At 47.3% G+C, this 23,184-nt stretch overlaps 1 protein-coding gene across 1 annotated transcript in view; it reads right to left on the bottom strand.

Annotated features, from left to right (window-relative positions):
- The window catches only part of WDFY4 (WDFY family member 4), a 309,512-nt gene that overhangs the window by 114,970 nt on the left and 171,358 nt on the right, over window positions 1-23,184 (bottom strand). Inside the window, 4 exon segments of the mRNA XM_008576041.1 lie at window positions 3,861-4,009; window positions 16,266-16,432; window positions 19,405-19,456; window positions 20,749-20,955. Coding sequence (XP_008574263.1) covers window positions 3,861-4,009; window positions 16,266-16,432; window positions 19,405-19,456; window positions 20,749-20,955 — 575 coding nt within the window.

The following is a 23,184-nucleotide window of genomic DNA, read 5'->3' as shown; positions in this document are numbered from 1 at the left end:
AGGAAAGACAGTCATTTTTCTCTTGTTTGTAGGAACTGAATAACCAGAGAGGGCAGGAACCCTCAGACAGACGTCAATTCTCAGAAAAGCTAAACTATATGCAACATTATTGAGATCATTGATGTAAATCCAAACTGAGGTCTGTTTTACATAGCATTAATTGCACAGCTGTGATTGGGTATCTGTGATAACACTACACCCTACATATTCTGCAAAATAAATCAAAGTCCAGGCACCCAAGGTTAATGGGTAGAAAGGGGCAGCCAATCCACAGTTTTCTTTAGGTAGAGCTGTTGCCATAGTTTATAGGGTGCTGTTCACAGTTCTACCACATGACAGCTCTCATATATATGCACATTGTCCAGGGTGGTCATAGCATAACTTTTAATATTCTTATTAGGGAAATAATACTAAGCTAAGTGTTATTATATTATAGGCATGATATTGGTTGACATTGCCCTTGATAGTAGAAATGGATTTTGGAACAAAATATACTTTGATTTGCCCCACATTTGAAGTTATCCAATTACCATCAGAATTATATCTGGAATTTATACCCAGAATCATTCACTAGATCATAAACTCTTTACTAGACTCGGCCCATACCTTCTCCCTTCATATCTGTAGAGTCTACCATAGCGCCTAGCACAAGACAGATTTTCTATAAATATTTGTTGAGTTTAATTAAACAGAGAAATGGCGGCTTAAATTGCTCACTGATGTGGAGGACGTATCTGATTAAGAGTACCCTATCACCAAAAGCCAGTTGGATGGTTTGGGTTCCCACCAAATGAATCAAATGCTGTACCTCGTGATCTTGACTGCCATTGTTATGGGTGGAACTGTGGCCCCCAGAAGACATATGTTGAAGTCCTAATCTCCCTGCCTCAGAATGCAACTTTATTTGGCAACAGGGTATTTACAGAGTTAACCAGGTTAAATGAGGACATCAGGGTAGGTCCTAATCCAATAGGAATGGTGTTCTTATAGAAAGTGGATATTTAGACAAGGAGACAGACACACAGAGGGCAGATGATGTGAAGACACACAGAGAGCAGACAACCACGTGACTGGAGCAGTTCAGCTACAAGCCTGGCAGCACCAGGGAGTGCCCATGCATGCCAGAAGTTGGATGAGGCAAGGAAAGATTCTCCCTTAGAGCAGCCAGAGAAAGCACATCCCTGCCTGCACCTTGATTTCATACTTCTAGCCTTGAGGATGATGAAACAATACATTTCTGTTCTTTTAGAGCCACCCAGTTTTTTGTTTTTTTTTTTTTATTCCTTTTTTGTCTTTTTTCGTGACTGGCAACGGATTGCAACCCTCAAGTGTTGCTCCCGTACTGGACCAGGACCGGCAACGGGATCGCAACCCTTGGTGTTGCACCCATACCTCGCTCAGCCAGTGAGTGGCCGGTCTGTATGTGGGATCCGAACCCGGGGCCTTGGTGTTATCAGCACCGCACTCTCCCGAGTGAGCCACGGGCCGGCCCAAAGAGCCACCCAGTTTTTAACAGCGCTAGAAAACTAATGCAGCCGCCTTACTCAGCCAAGAAGGGAACCAATTACAAACAAAGGCTAACCTTCTCAGAAAGTTCTTGGTTTCTGAGGAAAGTTCCAAAGTACACAAGTCCAATCACTGATGGAGAATTTGCAGTGTTCTTGAATTTTATCTGAGATATTTTTATGTTATATCACAGAGCCTCTTTCAAGGTCAACTGTACTCAACTTGATGGCAGTATTTTAGAGAAACAATTCAGGGTTGACTTAGCTTTATTTTTAACAGGCTTATTTATGTATCCTCCTTAGTCTCCATGGTCAAAATAAGATTCTACCCCCATTGATCTGACATGATCTAACAGCCTGTCTCTGAGAACTGCATCTCCAGGAGTGCCAGTAGTCTCTAGGGCAGTAAACAAGACCCTGGAGAGAAACCACAGTTCAATTGACGAACACTTCTTTGAGGTGTGGTGACTAAAATCACCTGTGCAATTCCCAAATGGTATCAGGGTAGCAATTTGTTCTCAATCTACTCCTACTTGCAAGTTGGAAAAGTATGCTTTCAGACGTGGGGAGCCTCCCTTGCCAGTGCAAGTGAGTACATACAGCCCGACTACTGGGCTTCTATTAAAAGTGCAGACATAGTCAATTTGATTGTGATTAGATGTCCCTCATAAACACAACTTATTTAATCAAACAGATCTTATCTAACACTGTCTCAATCTAAACCAGAGGTGGAGAGTGGAGCAACGGACATGCAAGGCATCACACGGGCATGCCACGCACAGAGGTGGAGTGGGAGCTGTCGTCAGCTCTCAGAAAGACAAGTCTGCAGGCCCATTGTCCATATTGATCAGTATCAATAAAACATGAGCAATAAGATGGGATGAGTGTGCCAAGTATTAATTATGCTCTTTCAGCCTTGGAAGAGCACAGAAGACTTACAGCAATCGGTGAGTGTTTGGTATGAATAAAAGATAGAAAGTAACAGAGAGAAAGATGCTAATCATTTTAAAGCAAATCTAAATCAAAGGGGGTGGATTGACATCTACTCTCCCACACTCCTTTAACCTTGCTTCCTGACATAGGCTGGAAATGGTACAGCAACCAGGAGTTAACATTCTTGGTTATTGGCAAGTAAGACTCTGATTCCTTTGTCAATAATCTAAATCAGTATTTCTCAAAGTATGGTCCTGGATCAGGAGTTGAATCAGCATCAGCTAGGAACTTCTTAAAGTCTCAGGCCCTACCCCAGGCCTGCTGCTTTTTAAACCGGGGTGGGGCAGGGCCCAGAAGTCTGCATTCTGACAAGCCTTCTAGGTGCTTCTGATATAAGCTAGTTTGAAAGCCACCGGGCTAAGAGGTTATCTTGTCGTCACCTGAAAATCAGGCCCTACCCCAGGCCTGCTGCTTTTTAAACCGGGGTGGGGCAGGGCCCAGAAGTCTGCGTTCTGACAAGCCTTCTAGGTGCTTCTGATATAAGCTAGTTTGAAAGCCACCGGGCTAAGAGGTTATCTTGTCGTCACCTGAAACTTGGCTAGTCAGGAAAGGCAAGGCTTATTTCTGCATGAAGAAATCTTCATCCAAATGTCTTCAAAAGCAATGAAAACATACAATGTGGCAACTGGACTTTTGGCAAAAGTACAGACACAGCTTGATTTTGAATGGCAGTATTTTATAAACACAAGAGAATTGATCAACAATTGCTGATTGAACCCAAATAGACCAAACACACTTGATTCTAAAAAAAGACCTCAGAATTTACTGCCAGAAACCTCTGGTATTAGTTGGAATAAAAATGACTCTACAAATTTCTCCCCAAATCACACCCATCCTGCAAGACCCAGATCTTAACCACTTCCTCAGCCAGCCCTCCCTCACCACACCAGTCTCAGGTCACCTTTCCAGGTATAAACCCTTAAGAGTCCTCTATGACATACACTCATCCCAGGATGATAGTAGGCTCCAAACTCTTTCCAAGAAAACCAGTTTTTGCTGCCAACTGCACACGTGAGCCTGGGCATGAGGGGCAGTGTCTGATGTCTTACATGGAATGAGCAAGTAGCAAGTGGTTCAATGAGTAAGCTAGGCGACTGAATTCAATGACCCAGATAACCTAAGGAAAGATCCCTGTGTCCTGTGGTTCGTTCCATGTCAGGAGAGACATGAGGGGTGCCACGTCATCACCCATTCCTGATTCAGCTTTGGAGAACCACGGTCACAAATGGCCTCTGCCCACAGGTTCTTCTGTTTTACCTCATGGCTCAGTTCCAGGCCCAAAGCTAAGCCCACAAGAAGAACAAGACGGCAGGGGGAAGAGTGGGGCTCAGGGGGATCCGCTGGGAGAAGCAGAGAACTCACTTGGATAAGCAATGGCGGGTGCAGTAGACATCGCCCATGGGGGACAGTGTGAAGTTCTCACAGATGTAGAAGTGCTGGTGGCCAAAGAGCAGGACCCCTTCCGACACCAGGTGGCCCTGCACAATCACCAGGGAGAACCTCTGTGTCACCTGGAGGGAGAGAGCACCAGAGTCAGGCTGTACACACGTGAAGCATGCCCATGATTCCTGCGGACGACAGGAGGGCAGTGACCGGCCACCCACTACATGTCATGGAGGTGAGAGTAGTGCTGTGCACGAGTGACAGTGCAGCTGCCCAGAGCTGTGCTGCTCTTTGCAGCCTGTGTGGCGCTTCTACACCCAGCACCCTGCGCACTTGTTTAATTTATCTAAGCCCACCCTCACCCCCACCATGGAAAGCTTTCTGCGGTTAACAGCAAGGAATATTTACCAGGTACAAGGCATCCCTCAGTTACAGAGAATAAGGAGAATGGCCAGGGACCAGCTGGTAAGTGTCTGAGCCAGGGCTAGGACCAGGTCGCCCAGAATCCCAAGTGCAAGACTGGAACTGCTGTCTGCAACTGCTGGAAACGTTGGCAGCTTTCCAGAATTGCCTCTGCCAAAAGAGCACCTGGCCCAAGGTCATATCCCCTTTCCAGTGACAGTTTGTAGCCAACAACTGGTCACTGTGGAGTAGAAAGGCTTAGCCTCTTTGTCTCAAGTCAGCACAGCTCTGAAGAGCCATCCCAGAGCTGGAGCTCCATGGGCCCAGCAGAGGCCTTTGCTGAGACTGCACTGGAGTCATCACACTTCTCCATGGGCCCAGCCCTGTGGCCGTCACTCCCAACAGACTTCCTGCACGCACACTTCTGGCTCCTAGTTAGCTTCCCAGGAACCTGACCTGTGACAATGTCTTGGTGTGACCAGAGTCCTGCATGTAGTGAGGACTTAGTGGGTCCTGTACGGAATAAGTCCTTGCAGGGACAAGTGGGTGAAAAACGAAGATGGGGCCCAGAGGGACCATGCCCTCCATGTCTCAGGGTAACTCTGTGCTAATTCAAGTTCTACAAAAGCAGAAGTGATATATTTGGAAAAACAAAAAAATGGGCCCCAGGAGATAAGGGTCTCACCAAAGATCAGTCACCTAGAAAGTGGCACATCCAAGGACTGAAGCTAAGCTCCCTGCTTGCCCTCGAGAGCAGCGATGAGTGCACTGTGGTGACGCCCGAAAGCAGGCCCTGAACATCAGTTCTCTAGCTCCTGCGTCAGGTGGGGTTAGTCAAAGTCAGGGCCTCAGCCAGAAGGCTAAGACTCATGGAGGGTTTTGCTCCAAGATAAGCGCTAACCACTATGCTCCAGGGCAGGTCAGGGAAGAGTTGTTTTTCCTCAGTGAGGAGCCGCTGAGAGTCCTGGTTCTTGTAACTTCTGCTGCAGCTGGCTCTCTCAGCCTCTCCCGAGTCCTCAAACCACCTTCCAAGCCACAGAGCCCACCATAGACTCATTTCCAGTCACATCCATTCATCCAGATGGCCATCTACTCAACAGCTGTGGGTTCACACCTACTCCATGCCAGGCACGGAGCCTGGCTTTGGGGATACAGAGTGGATGAGATAAAAAGATCCCTGCTCTCAGGGGGCTTAAAACCCAGTGGGGGGAGACGACCAACAGACAGACACACACTTCAACCAACAAGCTATTACAAATGGTGATATTTGCTGAGAGAGAAAAAGCAGGATGGTGATGAGATGCAGAGAGACCTGGAGAGGACACATTTTATACAGCCTCTAAGACCTGAAGCATGGAAATGGGAACACACACTTCAACCAACAAGCTATTACAAATGGTGATATTTGCTGAGAGAGAAAAAGCAGGGTGGTGATGAGATGCAGAGAGACCTGGAGAGGACACATTTTATACAGCCTCTAAGACCTGAAGCATGGAAATGGGATGGCCACGGAGAAGCTGCTAGAAGAGCATTTCAGGAAAAGGGAACATCTAGTTCAGAGCCGGGAGGCAGGAAGGGCAGATTTGGAGAGCAGAAAAGAGGTCAGGAGGGCTGAGATGAGGTTGGAAAGGCTCTGATCACAGGGGTGAGGGGCTTTACTTGCTTTATATTCATTCATTATATACAAATTCATTAAATATGCAAATTATATAATGATTTGTTTTGTGTGGTTTTTGGCATCTGTGTTTTATTTTACAATAAAAAGATTTTTTTTTTCAACCAAAAAAAAAAAAAAAAAAAGAAAGGAAAGGAAAGGAAAAGAATAGGAAGGATTGAGGATAAATGTCTACTTTGGGATTTGGGCAACTGAGCAGAGTCCTCCAGCTTCCCTCTCAGTCTTCCCCAGGGGCAACCACCGTTAGTCCCTTATAGTATGATCTTCCAAAGAGATCCTGTGGATACATAGCATGTTTCATACATGATGCTTCTTTACACGCACAAAAACATATTCATATACTTACTGTTCTGCATCTAGTCTTTTCCCTTAACCACCCATCCTGGGGATCCTTCCAAATCACTGTTCCTAGCACTGTCTCGCTCATTTACAGATGCAGACTACTTCCACGTGGATGTCCTACAACTTATCTGACCAACCCCTATTGATTTGGGTTGCTTTCGGATGTTTTGACACAGCAAACGCTGCTGCAGTGACCATCCTTGTACATATGTCACTTTGAACACACAAGAAAATCTGCAGGATAAATTCCCAGAGGCAGAACTGCCAGTCAAGAGTGTGGGTATTTTAAATTTTGACAGCTAGTACCAGATTGCCCTCCGGCAAGGTGGCGCCAATTTGCACTCCCAGCAGCACTGTGAGGAGGGTTATAAATCTGCAGGATAAATTCCCAGAGGCAGAACTGCCAGTCAAGAGTGTGGGTATTTTAAATTTCGACAGCTAGTACCAGATTGCCCTCCGGCAAGGTGGCGCCAATTTGCACTCCCAGCAGCACTGTGAGGAGGGTTATGCCAGGCTCTTTAAACTTTTTCTCTTGTTGTACCTTCTACAGATGAGACTCAGAAGAGACTTCATCCTCGAGTTTGCCCAATGAGATGGGAGCTGTGGCACAAGCCCTGGCCTAGGTACCTCCAAAATCTCTCATTCCCGTGATACCAGATCCCACCACAACCTCCACAGTACCTGCCACAGAGTCTCAGGGCACATGCCTGTGATCTGGCTTCCCTCCCCAATGAGATGGGAGCTGTGGCACAAGCCCTGGCCTAGGTACCTCCAAAATCTCTCATTCCTGTGATACTGGATCCCACCACAACCTCCACAGTACCTGCCACAGAGTCTCAGGGCACATGCCTGTGATCTGGCTTCCCTCTGGGGAGACTTAAGTAACAACCAGAATAAACCAAACCACAAGAAGAATGTCTGGTGAGAGCTGGGTTAATAGCTTAAAAATTGATTCTGCTAGAAAAGAAATGGCATTTTAAAAATGGGAAAATGAACCCAAGTGAACTATTATCTGCTCTTCCATCTAAATTAGCCCTGGGAGGCCTCTACCCCTAAGTTTACTCATGATTAAGAATCCCTTGTGCCATGGTTCTATCGACCACTTTAAAAAGAATGGAACTTTCGCTTCGTAAGAACTTTTTTAAGATCAGCTGGATGATGTATTATGACTCCTGATGGGTGGATAACTAAGGAGGTGACCATACCTAGCCTTGTGTATGATGACAAACAGCTTATCTGAAAATCCCAAAATGCTGGAGCTGAAGTTCAAGGGTCAAAAGAAATGGCATTTTAAAAATGGGAAAATGAACCCAAGTGAACTATTATCTGCTCTTCCATTTAAATTAGCCCTGGGAGGCCTCTACCCCTAAGTTTACTCGTGATTAAGAATCCCTCGTGCCATGGTTCTATCGACCACTTTAAAAAGAATGGAACTTTTGCTTCGTAAGAACTTTTTTAAGATCAGCTGGATGATGTATTATGACTCCTGATGGGTGGATAACTAAGGAGGTGATCATACCTAGCCTTGTGTATGATGACAAACAGCTTATCTGAAAATCCCAAAATGCTGGAGCTGAAGTTCAAGGGTCAACACTCCGTTGGGACAGTCTGGAAGCTCGCACCAACACATTCTCCTGAAGTCAGGCCTCGGTGGGCTCATCTAGAAAGAGGAAGGTCAACTGGATGCTCTCTGAAGTCTCCTTCAGCGTTATTAGTGTGCAACTGAGAGCAATGCTCTAACTTTACAGGTGGAGAACTGGGGTGCAGAGAGGCCACTGGAGGTGGCAGTGACTGTGCTAATGGTTACATTCTCTCACTTCTGTGTGGAGGGTGAGTGAGTCCACTGCAGAGAAAGCTCAGCCCTGCTCCCATTCATCTTCTGTCCCTCTTCCTACATCTCCTGCTTGCCTCGACCTTGCTCTCAACACATTCTATTAGGACCTGCATATGGAATACGTATTCTCATTTTTAAAAAAGGCACCAATTGCTGAGAAAAAGTTAAGTATCCAAAAGAGGAGAAGCTATATAAATTACATTTATGTCGGCTACCTATCATCTCTGGCATCTACTTCTTCTACCTTGATCATGTTTAGATGGAGTATTCAGTCACACCAGTAATCAAATAAATGTTTATTAATACAGTAAGGAGATAGCATTTATATACATACATATAAATTGGGTGGGTATGAGGAGGAATATAACGCATGGATCTCTTTACGTAGGTACATCTTCTCAGGTTGACACAAGGAGCAGGGATGCCCCCTGCCTGCCTGCATGTGCCACTTCCCCAAGTGAGCCTGTGAACAGCCAGGCCTCCCCGCTTTCTCTGCAGATGTGGAAGAGATGAGGTGGTGATGGCAGTGGCTGTGCCCTTGTTCCATTGCCCCAGTGTAAGGTGAAACATATTGCAAGTCCCAAAGACTGTTTAAAGCACAATGCCCACCATAACCTGCACTCGCTAAGGACCTGCTTGTTGGCAATTGATTGAAACTGGAGCATGTTTCCAGCCAGGATAGCTCTGGATATTGTAAAACCTGGACTCATGGATCTCAGGCATTTATTTGAAAAGTTAGCATGTATGAGAGTCACCCTGGCAGTTTGATAAAATTCATATTCCCAGGCTACATCCGCAGAAGTTTGGATTCACCAGGTGCAGAGTGGGGGCCTAGACTCTGCATTTTTTAAGCAGCCCAGAAGATTCTGAAGCAGGCAATGTGAAGACCACACACTGAGAAACTGACCCAGGGCACCAGCAGGACTAAGAAAGATGAGGTGTCACCTGATGGGAGCACTTTTCTAATCATTCACTCACCCACTTGTTCATTCATTTATTTAATAGATATGTAAGAGGGTTTAGCATGCACCTCCATGCAGAGGGAAACAGGCACAAAGAGAAATAAAACATGCCTTGAAGATGTTTACGGTCAAACAGGGCAGAGAAAGAAAAACACGAGCTCTGCCAGCACAGTGTAGTGGGGGAGTACGGGCTCTCTGCGAGCACAGAGGATGATGCCTCACCCAGACTGAGAGGGGAGGGGGGCAGAGAGTTGACATCAGAGAAATGGTTCCTGAGAAGGTGACCCCAAAGCTGGGTTAGGAATTAAGACGATAGAAAAAGGGGGGGAACATTCAAAGACACGAACTCTTGAACCAGCTAAGAATGCTGGGAGAATACTTTTAGAGTAAAAAGTCAGCTCTGTATGCACGTGTGTGCACATATGTATGTTTTTTGCACGTGCCTGTGTGTAAGCGTGTGCACACATATGTACATGCACGGGTGCACACACGTGCCTGTCTGCGTGAATTGTGCACATGTGTATATGTACACGTGTGTGCACGTGTGTGTGTGTAAGGGTGATGGAGGCAAACCCAGAGAAGTCACAGGGCCAGCTCAAAAGTGGCCTTGTGTACAAAGTATTGCAAAGAGGGTCTCAGAAGGTATTAAGTAGAGACAATCTGTGCAGCTCTACATTTTAAAAGGCATGGTGTTTCATCCAGACAGGAAATTACTACGTAGAAAGGTTCTACAAATGGCCACAGCTAAATGTACATCAGAAGAGCTTACAGGAGACGCCACTCTCTGCTGTCCAGGGCAAAAATATCTCCCCTGAGCTAGTCACTTCTACCAAGGTCAAACGCACACCTTGCATTGAGTTAGTATGAAAAAAAATCAGATGTTTAATTTTTCATGTAATCAAAGAGAATAACAGCAAAAAAACAAATCCTCACTTGAGTTCTGACTCTGGACTGGGTTTGGCAGCTGCATGGAGGGGTATGAGGAACCATCCCCAACCATGTGGTGACTGACACAGGCCCACAATTAACATGTGTTAAATCAATCACTTCTCACGTCAAATGGAGCTGTTTTCAGAGAAATGCGTTTGTGGTTCCGGGAATCATTCACCAATGATGCAAAGGTGGCACAGGATAATTGAGTAATTACCGTTCCAGGTACCGCTGGAGGCCAGCAGAACTCTGATGTTCGCACAAAGGAATGAGTTAAGCTGCGGCCACCCTGGCGCTCCCGGGCTGTAAGCTTTCCCCAGGGTCTGAGCGGGCCTGAAGCTCCAGAGGCCTCTGGCAGGGACGAGTCGCCCGGAAGGAGGTAATGCCCTGGAGAATCTCCTGGGCTATGTGTCTGGCAAGCACTTTTGAGCTATCTGGGGAGTAGGAGCCAGGGACTCTGGTCAGAGCATGGACACACCCCCACCACACCCCTGTTGTGGGTGTGCTTCACCCAGAAATTTAGAAAAAGCATAAGACCAACAAGGTCTCATGGAGACGTCTGAATCGGGGGACCTCTCAGCTCACAGCAAAGCTTGCTACGGAATGTCTCAGCACAGGACCATGATACCGGCCCAGAAAATGCGGAGGATATCCCTACACACACACACACGCACGCACACACACGCGCGCGCATGCACACACACACACCTGCCTTGGGCAAACTTTCTGAATATTTGCTTAAACATGTTCGTGGCTCAAACGTCAGTGCAGCCTTCCTTCCTTCTTCAGCTCCAGTTCCTGTCCTTGACAAGAAACCATAGTGGACCAGGGGTGAGGCCACAGTGAACCTGGGGCTAAGGCCATGGTGGGCCAGAAGCTAAGGTCACCATTGACCAGACGTTAAGGCCACAGTGGGCCAGAGGCTAAGACATGTGCCAAAGGACAGGTTGGCATATGCCAGTGCTCTGTGTCCCAGGCAGAGAGGCCAAGTGGGTGAGAACCCTGGTGCCCACCTGCGCCAGCAGTAACCAGAGAAGTTGCAAAGGTGGCATGTGGGTCTGAAGCAAGCCTCCAAGCCTGGTGCGGGAAGGCTGCTGAAGGACAGGGTGGGGGAGGGTTTACAAAATCTTGCCACCACAGTGAACTGGGAGATGACAGAGAGAGAGAGGCGAGAACTACATGAACTGAGAGGAAGAGCTAAGATCAAGTCCTAGCAGCTTCTTCGGAGCCGTCTCTGTAACAGAAGTTACAGGGCCAGGGTGAAGCTAGATGAGACACTGTATGAAAAGCATACAAGGAAGGGCTTAGACACTCAGCTACTGGAATTAATGCTGATGATAGCAACACACAAATAGCAGAACGAGGTTCTGAGTCCAGGCCGTGCACTCCACCGTCCTGGGCACGAATGGCTGGCCTCTGCCTGCAGGGGGTGGTGGTGTTGGATTTGCTAAGGAAGCCTGCCCCAGCCTAGTCAGGCCTCTCCTGTTCCTAGAGCCGGGTCCACCCAGGGAGGGACCCAAGAGCAGTCCTGGCTACAGGCAGGCTAACCCCTCACCGAGCCCCTCTCTGCCCTCAGACACACCTGCTGGCTCCCTGACAACCTCCTGACCTGTGCAGCATTCCTTCAAGCTGTGCTGTCCAGTCCAGCAGACCTTTCCAGAGCACACACCTTACGTGTCAGGGAAGAAGAGACAAGGATGAATCTGAGCCTGCTCCTGCTTTTAAAGAAATCACGGGCAGACTGAGACAGAACTATAGAGCCGTGTGATAGGGGCACCAGAGGTGGAATAAACACAGTGCTGGGGAGGCCAGAGCCGGGAGCCACCATCTGCCCTGGGGTAAGAGTGTGCTGGGGATAGGGAACACCAGGACAGGCTCACCCAGAAGGTTTCCGGGTGGCAGGCGGAGTGGTGAGCAGGGGCATGGGACAGCGTAAGTCTGGCTGGTGGAGGTGTGGGGAGCACCAGAGGGCCAGGCCACGGAGGCCCCACATGCCCCACCAGCCAGCCAGGGCCTGCAGCACCATGAGCCCTCTAGTCTAGAGAGGTATCCCGTTCCTCCAGCCCACGGATGTTCGGATCTTCATTAGTTCCTGGGGCCTGCTTTCTCATGCTCCTCTCTGCCTCATGCTTTAAACTTAGAGGCCTCCTTGGTTTAAGTGCACAAGAATCCAAGCTCCAAACCCAACAATTTCCCTCTTTCTCACAAAACATCGCATGTTTGGGTGGGTGTTGAAACTCTGAGAGGGGCCCCCACCCAACAGGTCAGGTGTCCCACGGGCTCCTCTTTCACCCTCTCTCTCATCCTCCACCATCTCAGCGGGACAACCACAGTCAGACCCTCAGAGTCTCCCACTCTGCCTAAGCAATCACCACAGCATTTCTCCAACACAGGTAGCTCCTTGCCTCATGGCAGCACCCCAGAACCACAGAAAGCCAGTTCCAAAGAGGAGCACTTCATCATTTCCCCGAGGCCCTTTCCCACTTCCTCAGGGCCACGTCCTAGGTCCCAGGGTTCTTACAACACTCCTCCTTCCTTCTCGGAGTGTGAGAACAAGTCCTAAGGTACTGTTAAAGAACAGCAACAGCCGCAGTAATAATAGCAAGTACAAGCTGCCGGAGCCCCCTTCCTGCAGGGCACAGGGTATCAGGCAGGGACACACAGTGCCTCATTGATCTTTGCCACAAACTGGTGAGACAAGTGTAACCCATTCTGAAAATGAATGAAGCGAGGTTCAGGAATGTTTCCACTACTTACCCAAAGTCAGTGGACCTGTAAGTGGTGGAAGTGGGATGCAGAACCCACCCCTGTGGTCCCCACCCGTCCCCACCCCAGGGTCCCTCAGGCCGGTTCCACCTCCCCTGGCCCGCCTCTCCAAGGAGCAGATGCCGGAGGTTCAGCTCCACTGACTGCAGAGCATCACAAGCCAGCCTGGGAGCCAGCCTCTTCCACAATCTAGCCCAAAACCAGAGTCAACAAGTACAACTCAACAAGATAAATCAAAATGATTCGTGCAAAGAGCAAATGTCCAGAGAATGGCAAGAATCACCTGGAATGTGCGGCTGCCCAGCCTCCCAGCACTCACTTGGGCTCTCGGGGCTGGCCCTCCTGGCAGGTGCAGAGACACCAGGCGCTAAGTGGAAGCAGGACAGCTCCCGCTCCCTTCTCCCCACCCTGCTGGGTTTGCCATGTTCCTGTCTGCACATCCTGGGGATCCCTGCTGCCACAGCAAACCGCATGTGGTGTTTCTGACAGCTTCCTGCTGAGTGACAGGAAGCCTAGAGAGAGTGACGCTTAAGTACAGGATAGGGCAGACAGAACAGCCTCTTCCTGCTTCTGTCCTGCCTCAGGGGTGGGGAAGGTCAGAAACCCATGGGCTTCAGACACCAACCCCCCAACAAGACCCCTGAGAGAAATGTCACTGAGTGGGACAATCAGCAAAAGCAAGACTCTCTGACACAGGACAAGTGTCAAGGGCACCGGCAGCTGCAAGAGCTCAGGGCTGGGAATCTCTCGGCCATGACTGTGAACTCCAGACCCTGTCCTCAGCCCTACCCAGTCAGGGCTGGCACCCGCAGGCTGGCCTCGGAAGCTTTCAGGAGTTAGGTCATCTGCAGAGGCTTTCCTCGGAAGGGGAGGACATGCCTTAGGGGGCAGTCAGCCCCAGACGACAGCAAATGTAGCAGCAGTATTCCAGAGATGTCCCCAAGAGCCTCGTCCCTGGTTATCCCATCAAATACTAATCCAGGTTCTGTTCTGAAGAAACTGTGCAGATTCAATCAAGGTTATGAATCAGCTGACCTTAAAATAGAGGGATTATCCTGGATTACTTGGTGAGCCCAGTGTGATCCCCTGAGTCCTTAGCAGCAGAAGAGGAAGGTAGGAGAGTGGGCTGGAGTGACGTGACAGAGAGGGAGGCAGGGGGCAGATGAGGCGGAAGGCAGCAAAGATTCACAGGGCAAGGACTCGACCGCCATACCCAGATCTGAATACAGACGGTGAGGCCACAAGGCAAGGGATGTGGGCATCCCGAGAAGCTGGGAACGACCCTGCCAATGGCCAGCAAGCACACAGGACCTGGGACCTACAGAGCAGGGAGCTGCAGCCTGCCAGCCCCGACTGAGCTTGGGAACGGGTGCACCCCCAGAGCCACTGGGGAGAAACGCAGCCCCACTAGCACCTGGGGGAAGGCCCTGGGAAGTGGTAGGCAGAGCACCTGCTGAGCCCCATGCACCCAGCATGAGATGGCCAATGAGTGTTGTTTTAAATCACTAAATGTGTTTCTATTGCTAGGGCAGCGATAGAAAAACCAATACGAAGCATTGCCATTGTGCTCCTCTTACCAAAACAAGGAAAAGAACCAATCAGTGGGAATCCAGCATGTCATCCAACCTTTCCTCTTCCGTCAGGAAGGTAGGAAGGAACAGCTGGGACTTGGTATCTGTTAAACACACACCCTTCATATCAGTTTCTCACCCTAGACACTGTAGTGTGTTTAGCAATATCCTGGCCTCTGCCCACTAGATACTAGTACTTCCCCTTTGCCCCAGTCATGACAGCTAAACATGTCTCCAGACATTAGCAAATGTCCCCTGGGGGTAAAGTTGCCCCCAAGTGAGAGTCACTGCTTTATATAACCCTTTAAGGGTATAATAAGGCAAAGGAAAGTTTTTATAGAAAGAAAGAATTGATCATTTAGCTGCTTTTCCAGTGGACTAGGTATTTAGTAAATATCCATTTACCTGTATGAGTATGTTAATATACTGATACATCCCAACTTACCAGCTGTTAGTCCTCAGCAGCTGGATATTATGGATATATGTGTGTTGTATATACATCTTAATATCCATTTTTTAAAATTTCACACAATAGACATGCATTACTTCCATAATCAAAATGAAGTGAATGTGAATTTATCAAATGTTCATTTGTTGGGTAATTCTGGAAAGAGCAAATCCCAGCTCACCGTCCTCCAAGCATCTCTGCAAGGCGCCTGCTTCAGGAAGGGCCATGCTTCAGTTTCTGCCACTTGCTCTTGCCCACCCCAGGCTTTCTGAGCTCATCACCTGCTCTTGGAAGTCCAGGTCACTCCCTCAGTGGGCCTTGGTTTCAATCCACTGTCATCCTGGAGGGGCCAGACCCACCCCAGCTCTCCTGCACTTGTCTCTCTCTAGTCCTCCATGGCTCGCCACTCCCTACCCCCATCCCTGCTGCTCCCCTGTTTTGCTGGGGCATCTCCTTCACTTGCATCCAACTGAAAAACCTGTTCACCTGAGAGACCCAAGGTCCACCAGCCCCTAAACCACTCAACCTTTGGAAAGGGAAGAGAATTAGTCTTTAACGAGCACCTCACACGTTCCTGGTTCTGAATTATCAGACCCCTTTACTTCCATATCCCAGTTAAGCCTGACTATATTGTTAGGAAATGGTGGCCATCAGCTCTATATTAAAGATAAGAAAACCGAGGCTCATGAAGGTTGGGGAATATACTGTTTAGTATGTGGCCAAGTTGGGATTTGGACCCAGATCAGTTTTACTCTAAGATATGGGCTTCATCTTTCATGCCATTCTTAGACTTGAGTAACAGGGCCCTACTCTGGGCTCCATACTTTAGGGAGGCACCGCTGTCCCTCCCCCGGCCATGCCAAGAGGACATGCACACTGAGTGCCTGGGCTTCTCCAACTCAGCTCCAGGCATGCAGGACCCTGGATTTCTCACTATCTGGCCCCTAGCCTGTCTGCTGGACCTGTGCACAGTTCAGCTCCATGGCCACCCTTTTGAGGACTGACAATGCCACAAGTGTTTCTACCCTTAGGCCTGAATATTAGCTGAGGGAGGCCAAGGTGTGGGGACAACTGGGACATATGTATTGGAATGCTCAAACGTGTACGCAGGGCCCCTCAGGTGGTCAGGCTACAAGAAGGTCAAGAATTCTCAACTTGAAACTGGCCTCTCAGATTGTTATGAAGGTCAAGGTAGTAAGTTAGAGCAAATTTCATTCAACAGTTTGTTAGCTTCTGCTACACCTTTTAAATGTTTCGATGCAGGGCATGTAGACTCCCATTTGCACCCTGGCCCTGGTCCTGGCCCAGGATCGGGGAGCCTGATCCTTTCGCTCACCAATTATTTAGTTGACAGTTTTTATAGCCAAAGGAGATCTTACTCCCCACGTCAGTGAAACAAGCGTGGTTCCCTTCTGTCTGAAATCTTAAAGAATAACCGTGATGGGGTATATTACCTTTTCTTGATCAAGAAGCTCTTGTAAAATAACTTGTCTTTCCCGACACAGTTCCAAGAAATCTTCTGAGTGCAGACTTTCGTGTAAGGCAGGGAAGAACGTCAGCTGGGTGCAGTCCACCGCCACCTTGTCCAGCTCGCCCTCAGCCTCCTTTGGTGTCCGCTCACCTGCAGCAGCACAAAGGGACACTGGTTTTGGCATGAGCCACCCGACATCACAAGGGATGGCCACAGCATGTGCCTCATCACTAAGAAGAACTGCAGGGTTTCAGGGTGGCGGAGGACAGTGTGGATCTCCTAGTGTGCCCTTCCTTGCTTCTGAGGGTGGCCACCACCGCCTGAGCCTGCGGAGTGTCCATCACACCTTCCGGTTGTTGCACCCAGAGGGCCCAGGCGCACCAGGCCTGTTCCTCTGCAGCTCTCAAGTGACCAAAGGGCAACCTTTCAAAACTTGCCCTCATTAATCAGTAAAGCAACTCCTTAGAGGCTCACCCAGGATCTGCTTTTTCTGAAGTTCTCCTTGTTCACAATTTTAAAAGAGTGTTTTGTTTTGTTTTGTAATTACAGAAGGAATATCTTCTCATTGTAAAAAACTTTGAAAAGCATAAGACAAATATCACCCATGCACCCAGAGACTGTGAGATAACAGCTCCCATTTAGTAAGCACTCTCCGTGCCAGACACTTCTGATGCCATCCTTCCATCTAGTCCTGCCTGGGTTGTAGATACTGTTTTATCCTCACTTTACAACGGGAAAATGGAAAGGGGCTTCATTTTGCCCAAGATCATATGGTGCAGTGGATTGAATTGTGTCCCCCCAAAACTCTCTGCAGCTTGAACTGTGTCCCCCAAGTTTTATGTATTAGAAACTTGGTCTCCACTGTGACTGTTGAGAGGGTAGAAAATCTTATTATGGTGATTGAAGGTGGAGCCTTGAAGAGGCAATTGGCTTGTAGGACCCTGCAGTAGTGAATGGATTAAAAATGGTGGTCAGGGGTGTGGTTCTGAGGAATTTAAAGAAGAGAGTCTGTCTGACTCTCTCTGCCCTCTCTGCTGTGCCATTTTCACAATGTGATGCCCTGCCAGTACTGTCACCACCACTAAGACCTTCACCAGGTGTGTTCCCTGGACTTTAGACCTCCCAGCCTCAGAAACTGTAAGCAATAAATTTAGTTTTTCTTTATAAATCACCCAGTTACAGGTATTTCATTATAAGCAACAGAAATGGACTAAAACACATGACTACTAAGAACTAGAGGCAGAATCTGAACAAAGTCCCTCTGAGTCTGGGATCTGTTCTCTTAATCTCTAGGCTGTTTGGCTGTTTACGATTTGGTTGATTTACTTCCATTATCTTTCCTATACATATATGTAGATGCATACACCCGTAATTTTTTGACATGATAAGAATGACACTGTGTTTACAGTTTTTCTTCTCTAATATTTTGTTTCATTCAAGATTACATCATGAGCACTTTCCAATTCCATTTAAAGTTTTTGAACAATTTAAATGGCTGTGAAATATTCTGTTATGTGGCCATTTCATAATCAACTAACCCATCTCCTACTTTTTAGAGATAAGGACGGTTTCTGTGTCTGCACTAACACGCAAGCCCTGTACTGCAATCATTCGTGTGCACATCACGTTTTCTAAAGGATACACTCCTGGGCAGGGACATTTGGGGTCAAGCTAAGCATGTAACTGTGGGTTTCTGGACCCTTCCCTTCCACCAACGTCTTGAGCACCCACCTGCCTGAAGCAGGCACATCATGAGTGCAAAGCCCTGTGCCATTTTCTCTGTGCCAGGAGGCTCACCTCTTTGATCTCCTTCTCACCTGGGAGTCTCACATCTGGATGAGCGAAAGTGTCTGCTGCTCACAGTGACAGCCATCATAAGCTTTCCCCCATGCAGGGAAAACATTCCTGTAGGAACAGGCACCTGGGAAGGCACAGCGGAGAGCCACAGGCCCTTTCTCCTCCCTTGGCTGAGCTCCACACTCAGGGTTCATGCTGGCAGCACCAAGGAGCCTCCAGGCCATAGATGCCAGGGGCTCTGCATGTCTGGGATGAGGGGAAACAGCAGCCCATGGCCAAGTCCACATAAAATCAGGCATGCTTTCCACCACTGCACTCTCTGCAAGCCTGCCTCTGAGAGGCAGAGCAGGCAGACACTCACTCTGATGCTAGTGCTGTAGGGCTTGGCGTGGAGAGAAGAGAGGCAGACGGTTACTACAATGTCAGCCCAAGTCCACAGTGGGACCCCCAAATCGCCATAGGATGTGAGTGCAAGATCCTCACTTCTGGGCTTGCGTTACTGCGGTCTGGCAAGGGAGCAAGCTCAGTGTGAAGACCATTACTCAGGCAGTAAATGAGACAAGCTTGATCAACACTAAGACGCTATCACTGGGCTGAAGGGAGGACACGGCTGCAGCTGAGGGTATCAGGAAACTCACAGACAGGGAGTGTTCAAACCAAGACAGGGTCTTTGGAGAAAACACAGAAAATTTGAATTTGCGTGTGCATGTGCCAGTGTGTCTGTGTGTGCATTTGGATGTGTTCATGCCAAAATGACCTCTAAAAATAAATCCTAAATTTTTAGCAAATCGACTCAACCAAATTCTTCCATGAGAATTACACAGATAAAGAATCAGCATTAACATAAAAAATGACTCCAAGCACTTTCTTCAAATTTGGGAAATAATAATGACTTGTATCTATCATTTTCATAAGCAGAGTTCAGTGTAAAAAGTATTAAATATTTATTCCATGCTTTTTTACTCTAAGACATTTTATTTTCCTCCCATGTTTTTTCTGTCACTCACTGAACACGTGTTTGAGTTGTCTGGGAACACTTCTAAGATCACTCTAACATAGCAAATTGACAGGACAGTTCGCTCCCAAAAGTCTTATTATTGCAACCTTATTACAAAATTCTTCCTCTAACAGAGTATCTAGGTCTGGAATAGATTCCTTTTTTATCCTGGAAACACAGTAATGAAAAGAACCTTAGTGCTGCCTACTCTAGCCCTGCAGCATTTTTCTTCCAAGATAACCATTTAATAACTTTAATAAGATATTGAATAAAACCAATAATTGGTTTAATTATTAAAGAAAAATAGATAAGTTAATCAACTAAATACCTTGGTTTTCTGCATTTGTTTGAGAAATATCAACATTTTTGTCTTGACTTTCCTAAAATAAGAACAGAGAAAAGAGAAATTGAATCCTGGATGCTGCATATACGTCCCTCCCCCACCAATCTACAGATTCACAAACACACAGGCATATATGCAACCCCTTCAAATTACTTAAGACTCAGATGGAAGGGGAGAGAAATGCTAAATCCTAAAGGACCGCAATAAAATGCAAGTATTAATGTTCCTGAGTCAAAGGGGAAAAAACCCACAATCTTCCATTAAGTAGGATTTACAGTAATGACCAAAGGTGATGCCAAGATGGAATTAAATAGCATCCTGGATGTCTGTGTGTGGGCTACCCTGGAGAGGGGACAGGAGAGGATCTGGGGCTGGACCACACTAGAGACCAGAGACCAGAATTCATAGCCAGCCTTTGGCTTTGTCACCAGCAAGTGAGCAGGCTGCTTATTTCCTGTCTCTCATTCCTAAGACATATATTGAGGGAAAAATACCAGATGTTTATTGACACTACTTAAAAAATACAAGTGTCCATGGAATAAAAGAAATATATTTTTTCATTAGGTTTTATATAGGATTTTTAGCATGGATGAAAGATGCTGGGGTTATAGATTAGAAAAGAAACTCAACATTGTAACTTGGAAATATCCAGCATTCCAGTATTTGATAGGCTGCCTTTTAGAATATTTTAAATGATGATTGTTCAATGAGGACACAAAAATCTATTAAAAGATTTTTCTATACCCAGTACCAAATGAACTCAATTGGCTTACTGTCCTTTAAGAAGCAAAATGTGAATCTGATGACCCAGTTCAAGCTTCCTTAGAGCATCGCCAGGGACTACCCAGATTGTTGCTTGGGAGGCCAGTACAGCTTTAACATTGTTTGGAATGAGTGGGTCAGGGGCTTGAGCTTGCAGGAATAGCTGAGTTCAAGAGATTTTCACTATAAAACTGTTATGGGATTTGCTTGTGCAATAATGCCCCTAGCAGTGCAGGTTGTGACTGCTCAATGACAAAGCTCTCGTGCAAACAGACAATGGCTGTCACCTGGCTCTTTCCAAACACCAGCATCCACATATGCACCACTCACCCATTCATTCATTCACCACTTATGCATTTAGGCTGTAGTTATAGCATCCCTTCTATGTACCTTGGAGGGTCAGTGACTCTTTTCTTCTGCTAAATGACATCAAGAATAAACTATGGGACTCCTCCTACATTTAACTGCATACATTACCTCCTCTGCCTGATTAGATGAGAAAAAGAGCCACTTAACTACGCAGGTCCTGCCTGGAACCATCACTGTCCTGCTGCAACTAAGTCCTACCTTGAGCCTTCCTGGGTGCAGGGCCTCTTGTGGGGACAAGCGTCTGATGCGTTTCCTCATGCGAGCTGGTCCCTCTCTCCAGTCGAGTTCCCACTTGGAGCAGGGCGTGACTTCTGTCATTCGGCCCCACAAACCCAGCTCTCCAAAAAGCTGCTCCTGGATCCTGGCCCAGGCTTTGGCTGCCTTGATGTTGCTGCATCTCTGCCTCTGGGAAGCAGAGACACAGTGTCACCCTGGGACACGCTGCTCACAGGCTTGGCTCAAACCGAGTCATCAAAACTGTTTGAGAAAGATGCCCCTCCAGGTAGCCCCAGCACCTTCAAGATGTGCAGTGAACTCTCTGGAGCACGGCCAGGCCAGGAGAAGGAGACCATTTCTCAGCTCTGAGACTACTTGATCCCAGTTGGGGAAGGAGAAAACTGGTCACCCTTTGGCCTTCAGAGCCACAAGACTGCTGGGTGCTGGGCATAGAGCGACAGGTCCCCAAAGTCCTGAAGCCAATCATCAGAATGGATTGACAGCTATTTAATAAAATGGACACAAAATTTCACCACCGCCCCTACCCTTCAAAAATCATGCTGAACATACTTCTCCCAGGCGCCTGGACTAGAGCAAGTCATTTCTGTCTCTGGACTTGGAAACCTCCAGCTATTAAATGAGAGGCTTGGCCTGGCTGATGTCTAAGGGCCTTTCAAATCCTACTATCATATGACTCCAGAATGTTCAAGAATTCTAGAATGCTCACAAGACTTAAACCTTTCATATTAATGAGAATAATCTATGAAATCCTCATGGCTTGCATTGTGGTCTTTGACGGTCACTCCTTCTACTACAGCATGGCTCAAGCCTTTCTAAACAACACATCAACACACTGAACTGGCTTTGTAGGCCTCAGTGAAGTTCATGTATCACCTGTCAAACATTTTAGTCCAGCGTGGACAGTAGAATCAACTTTGTCTGCAGAGTTAACTTTTGCAATTATTCAAGATTTGATGGTATTTGCCATAAACTGTAATTTTAATTTTTCAGAAAACAGAAAGGCGAACATGCTAATGACAAGAAGCTTAGGCCTCAAAAAACTTAATAGAAATAGCAAAGAAGCTCATGATTGTGTGCCCCTCACCTGCTCCATTTCTTCTACCCAGTGGCACCATCAGGAAATACTTCTACGATCCCCATGAAGACGCTGAGTCTGGAGAGGAGAAGCGACTTCTCCAACGACCAGCAGGTGGCCGAGCTGAGACTTAAACCCAGTCTGTTGGATTCACTTGAGCCCCCAAGCTAGATTCCTTTGCTGGGGTCCTATTAACATTTCATGAGCTCATGGTTTCTACTGGCATTACTTCAAGGACTTTTGAATCTAGGCCCTGCAAATCTGGGCCATTCTGAATGAATAAATCATTCTCATCGTCGTAGGCATTCCCGTGAGAACATGGCTAGGGGGACAGTGCCCAGCACATGGACTTTGGCATCCAAGGAACCTGAGTCACCATGTTTCTGCTTTTCACTAGAAGTTTAATCTGAAGGAGCTTCAGCTTCCTCATCAGTCAGATATGGTTAATAAGATTACCACAATAATATAACCAGGGGTTTATGGAAGGATTAAAGGAGACAATATTTTCAAGAGTTTAATTTGGTATTTTTCCCAGCATCAGCAGTCAGTGCTGTTATTGTGAATAAAGCTAATCTTATTTCAAAACAAGATTATTTTGTTTCTCTATTGTTCTTAAGTTCAGATCCAAAACATTTACAGCATTTTATATAGTACTCCAATTGGTTAATAAGGAATCCCAGAAAAATAATGACCATCCACAGCTTTTTACAGAGATTTGGTGTGAAATGAACACTGATTTGGGGGAATCGTTCACTTCCCTGGAGTCTGTCACTGTTTGTAGTAACATTGAGCTTAATGGAGGATGAACAACCCCAAGCTCTTGGGTTGTCCAGCTGGGCTCTAAATTAGGCTTTTAAGAGCATCCTCTCCACCCCAACCTGAGTCTACATCACAGGGCACCTGTATTGTCTCGAATAATCTGCAGCCAGACATACAGATGTCAGTGGTGAGCTCCCTGAGAGATGAGTGATAGTTTAGTCCATGACGGCAAGTTACTTGGGGCCCCAGGACAGACGAGTAAGACTAAATAGCAAAAACCCTGAGTCCCTGTCCCTACAAGGGCTCGCTGAAATGTCTGTGTTTCTGCATGGTATAAGGTCCTCTTTCAGTTCAAATCATGAGTGGGCCAAATGCCACACACCCTAAGGCTAAGAGGCAGGGATCCTGTTATGTTGGGGCCAGCTATGAGTTTTGACTGAACAGCACCTTGGATAGCAACACAGACTTCCCTTCGCATGGTCAGCCCTTTCCTGCTTTTAGTCCCCGCAGCTTCCATGACCACCACCCTTTCAGGGGGGCCTCACTGGGTGCGCCTGGAGAAG

The sequence above is a fragment of the Galeopterus variegatus genome, unplaced genomic scaffold (assembly GCF_000696425.1).
Source record: "Galeopterus variegatus unplaced genomic scaffold, G_variegatus-3.0.2 Scaffold1276, whole genome shotgun sequence".
Classification (NCBI taxonomy): Eukaryota; Metazoa; Chordata; class Mammalia; order Dermoptera; family Cynocephalidae; genus Galeopterus; species Galeopterus variegatus.
This window is presented reverse-complemented; position numbering and strand designations above follow the sequence as displayed.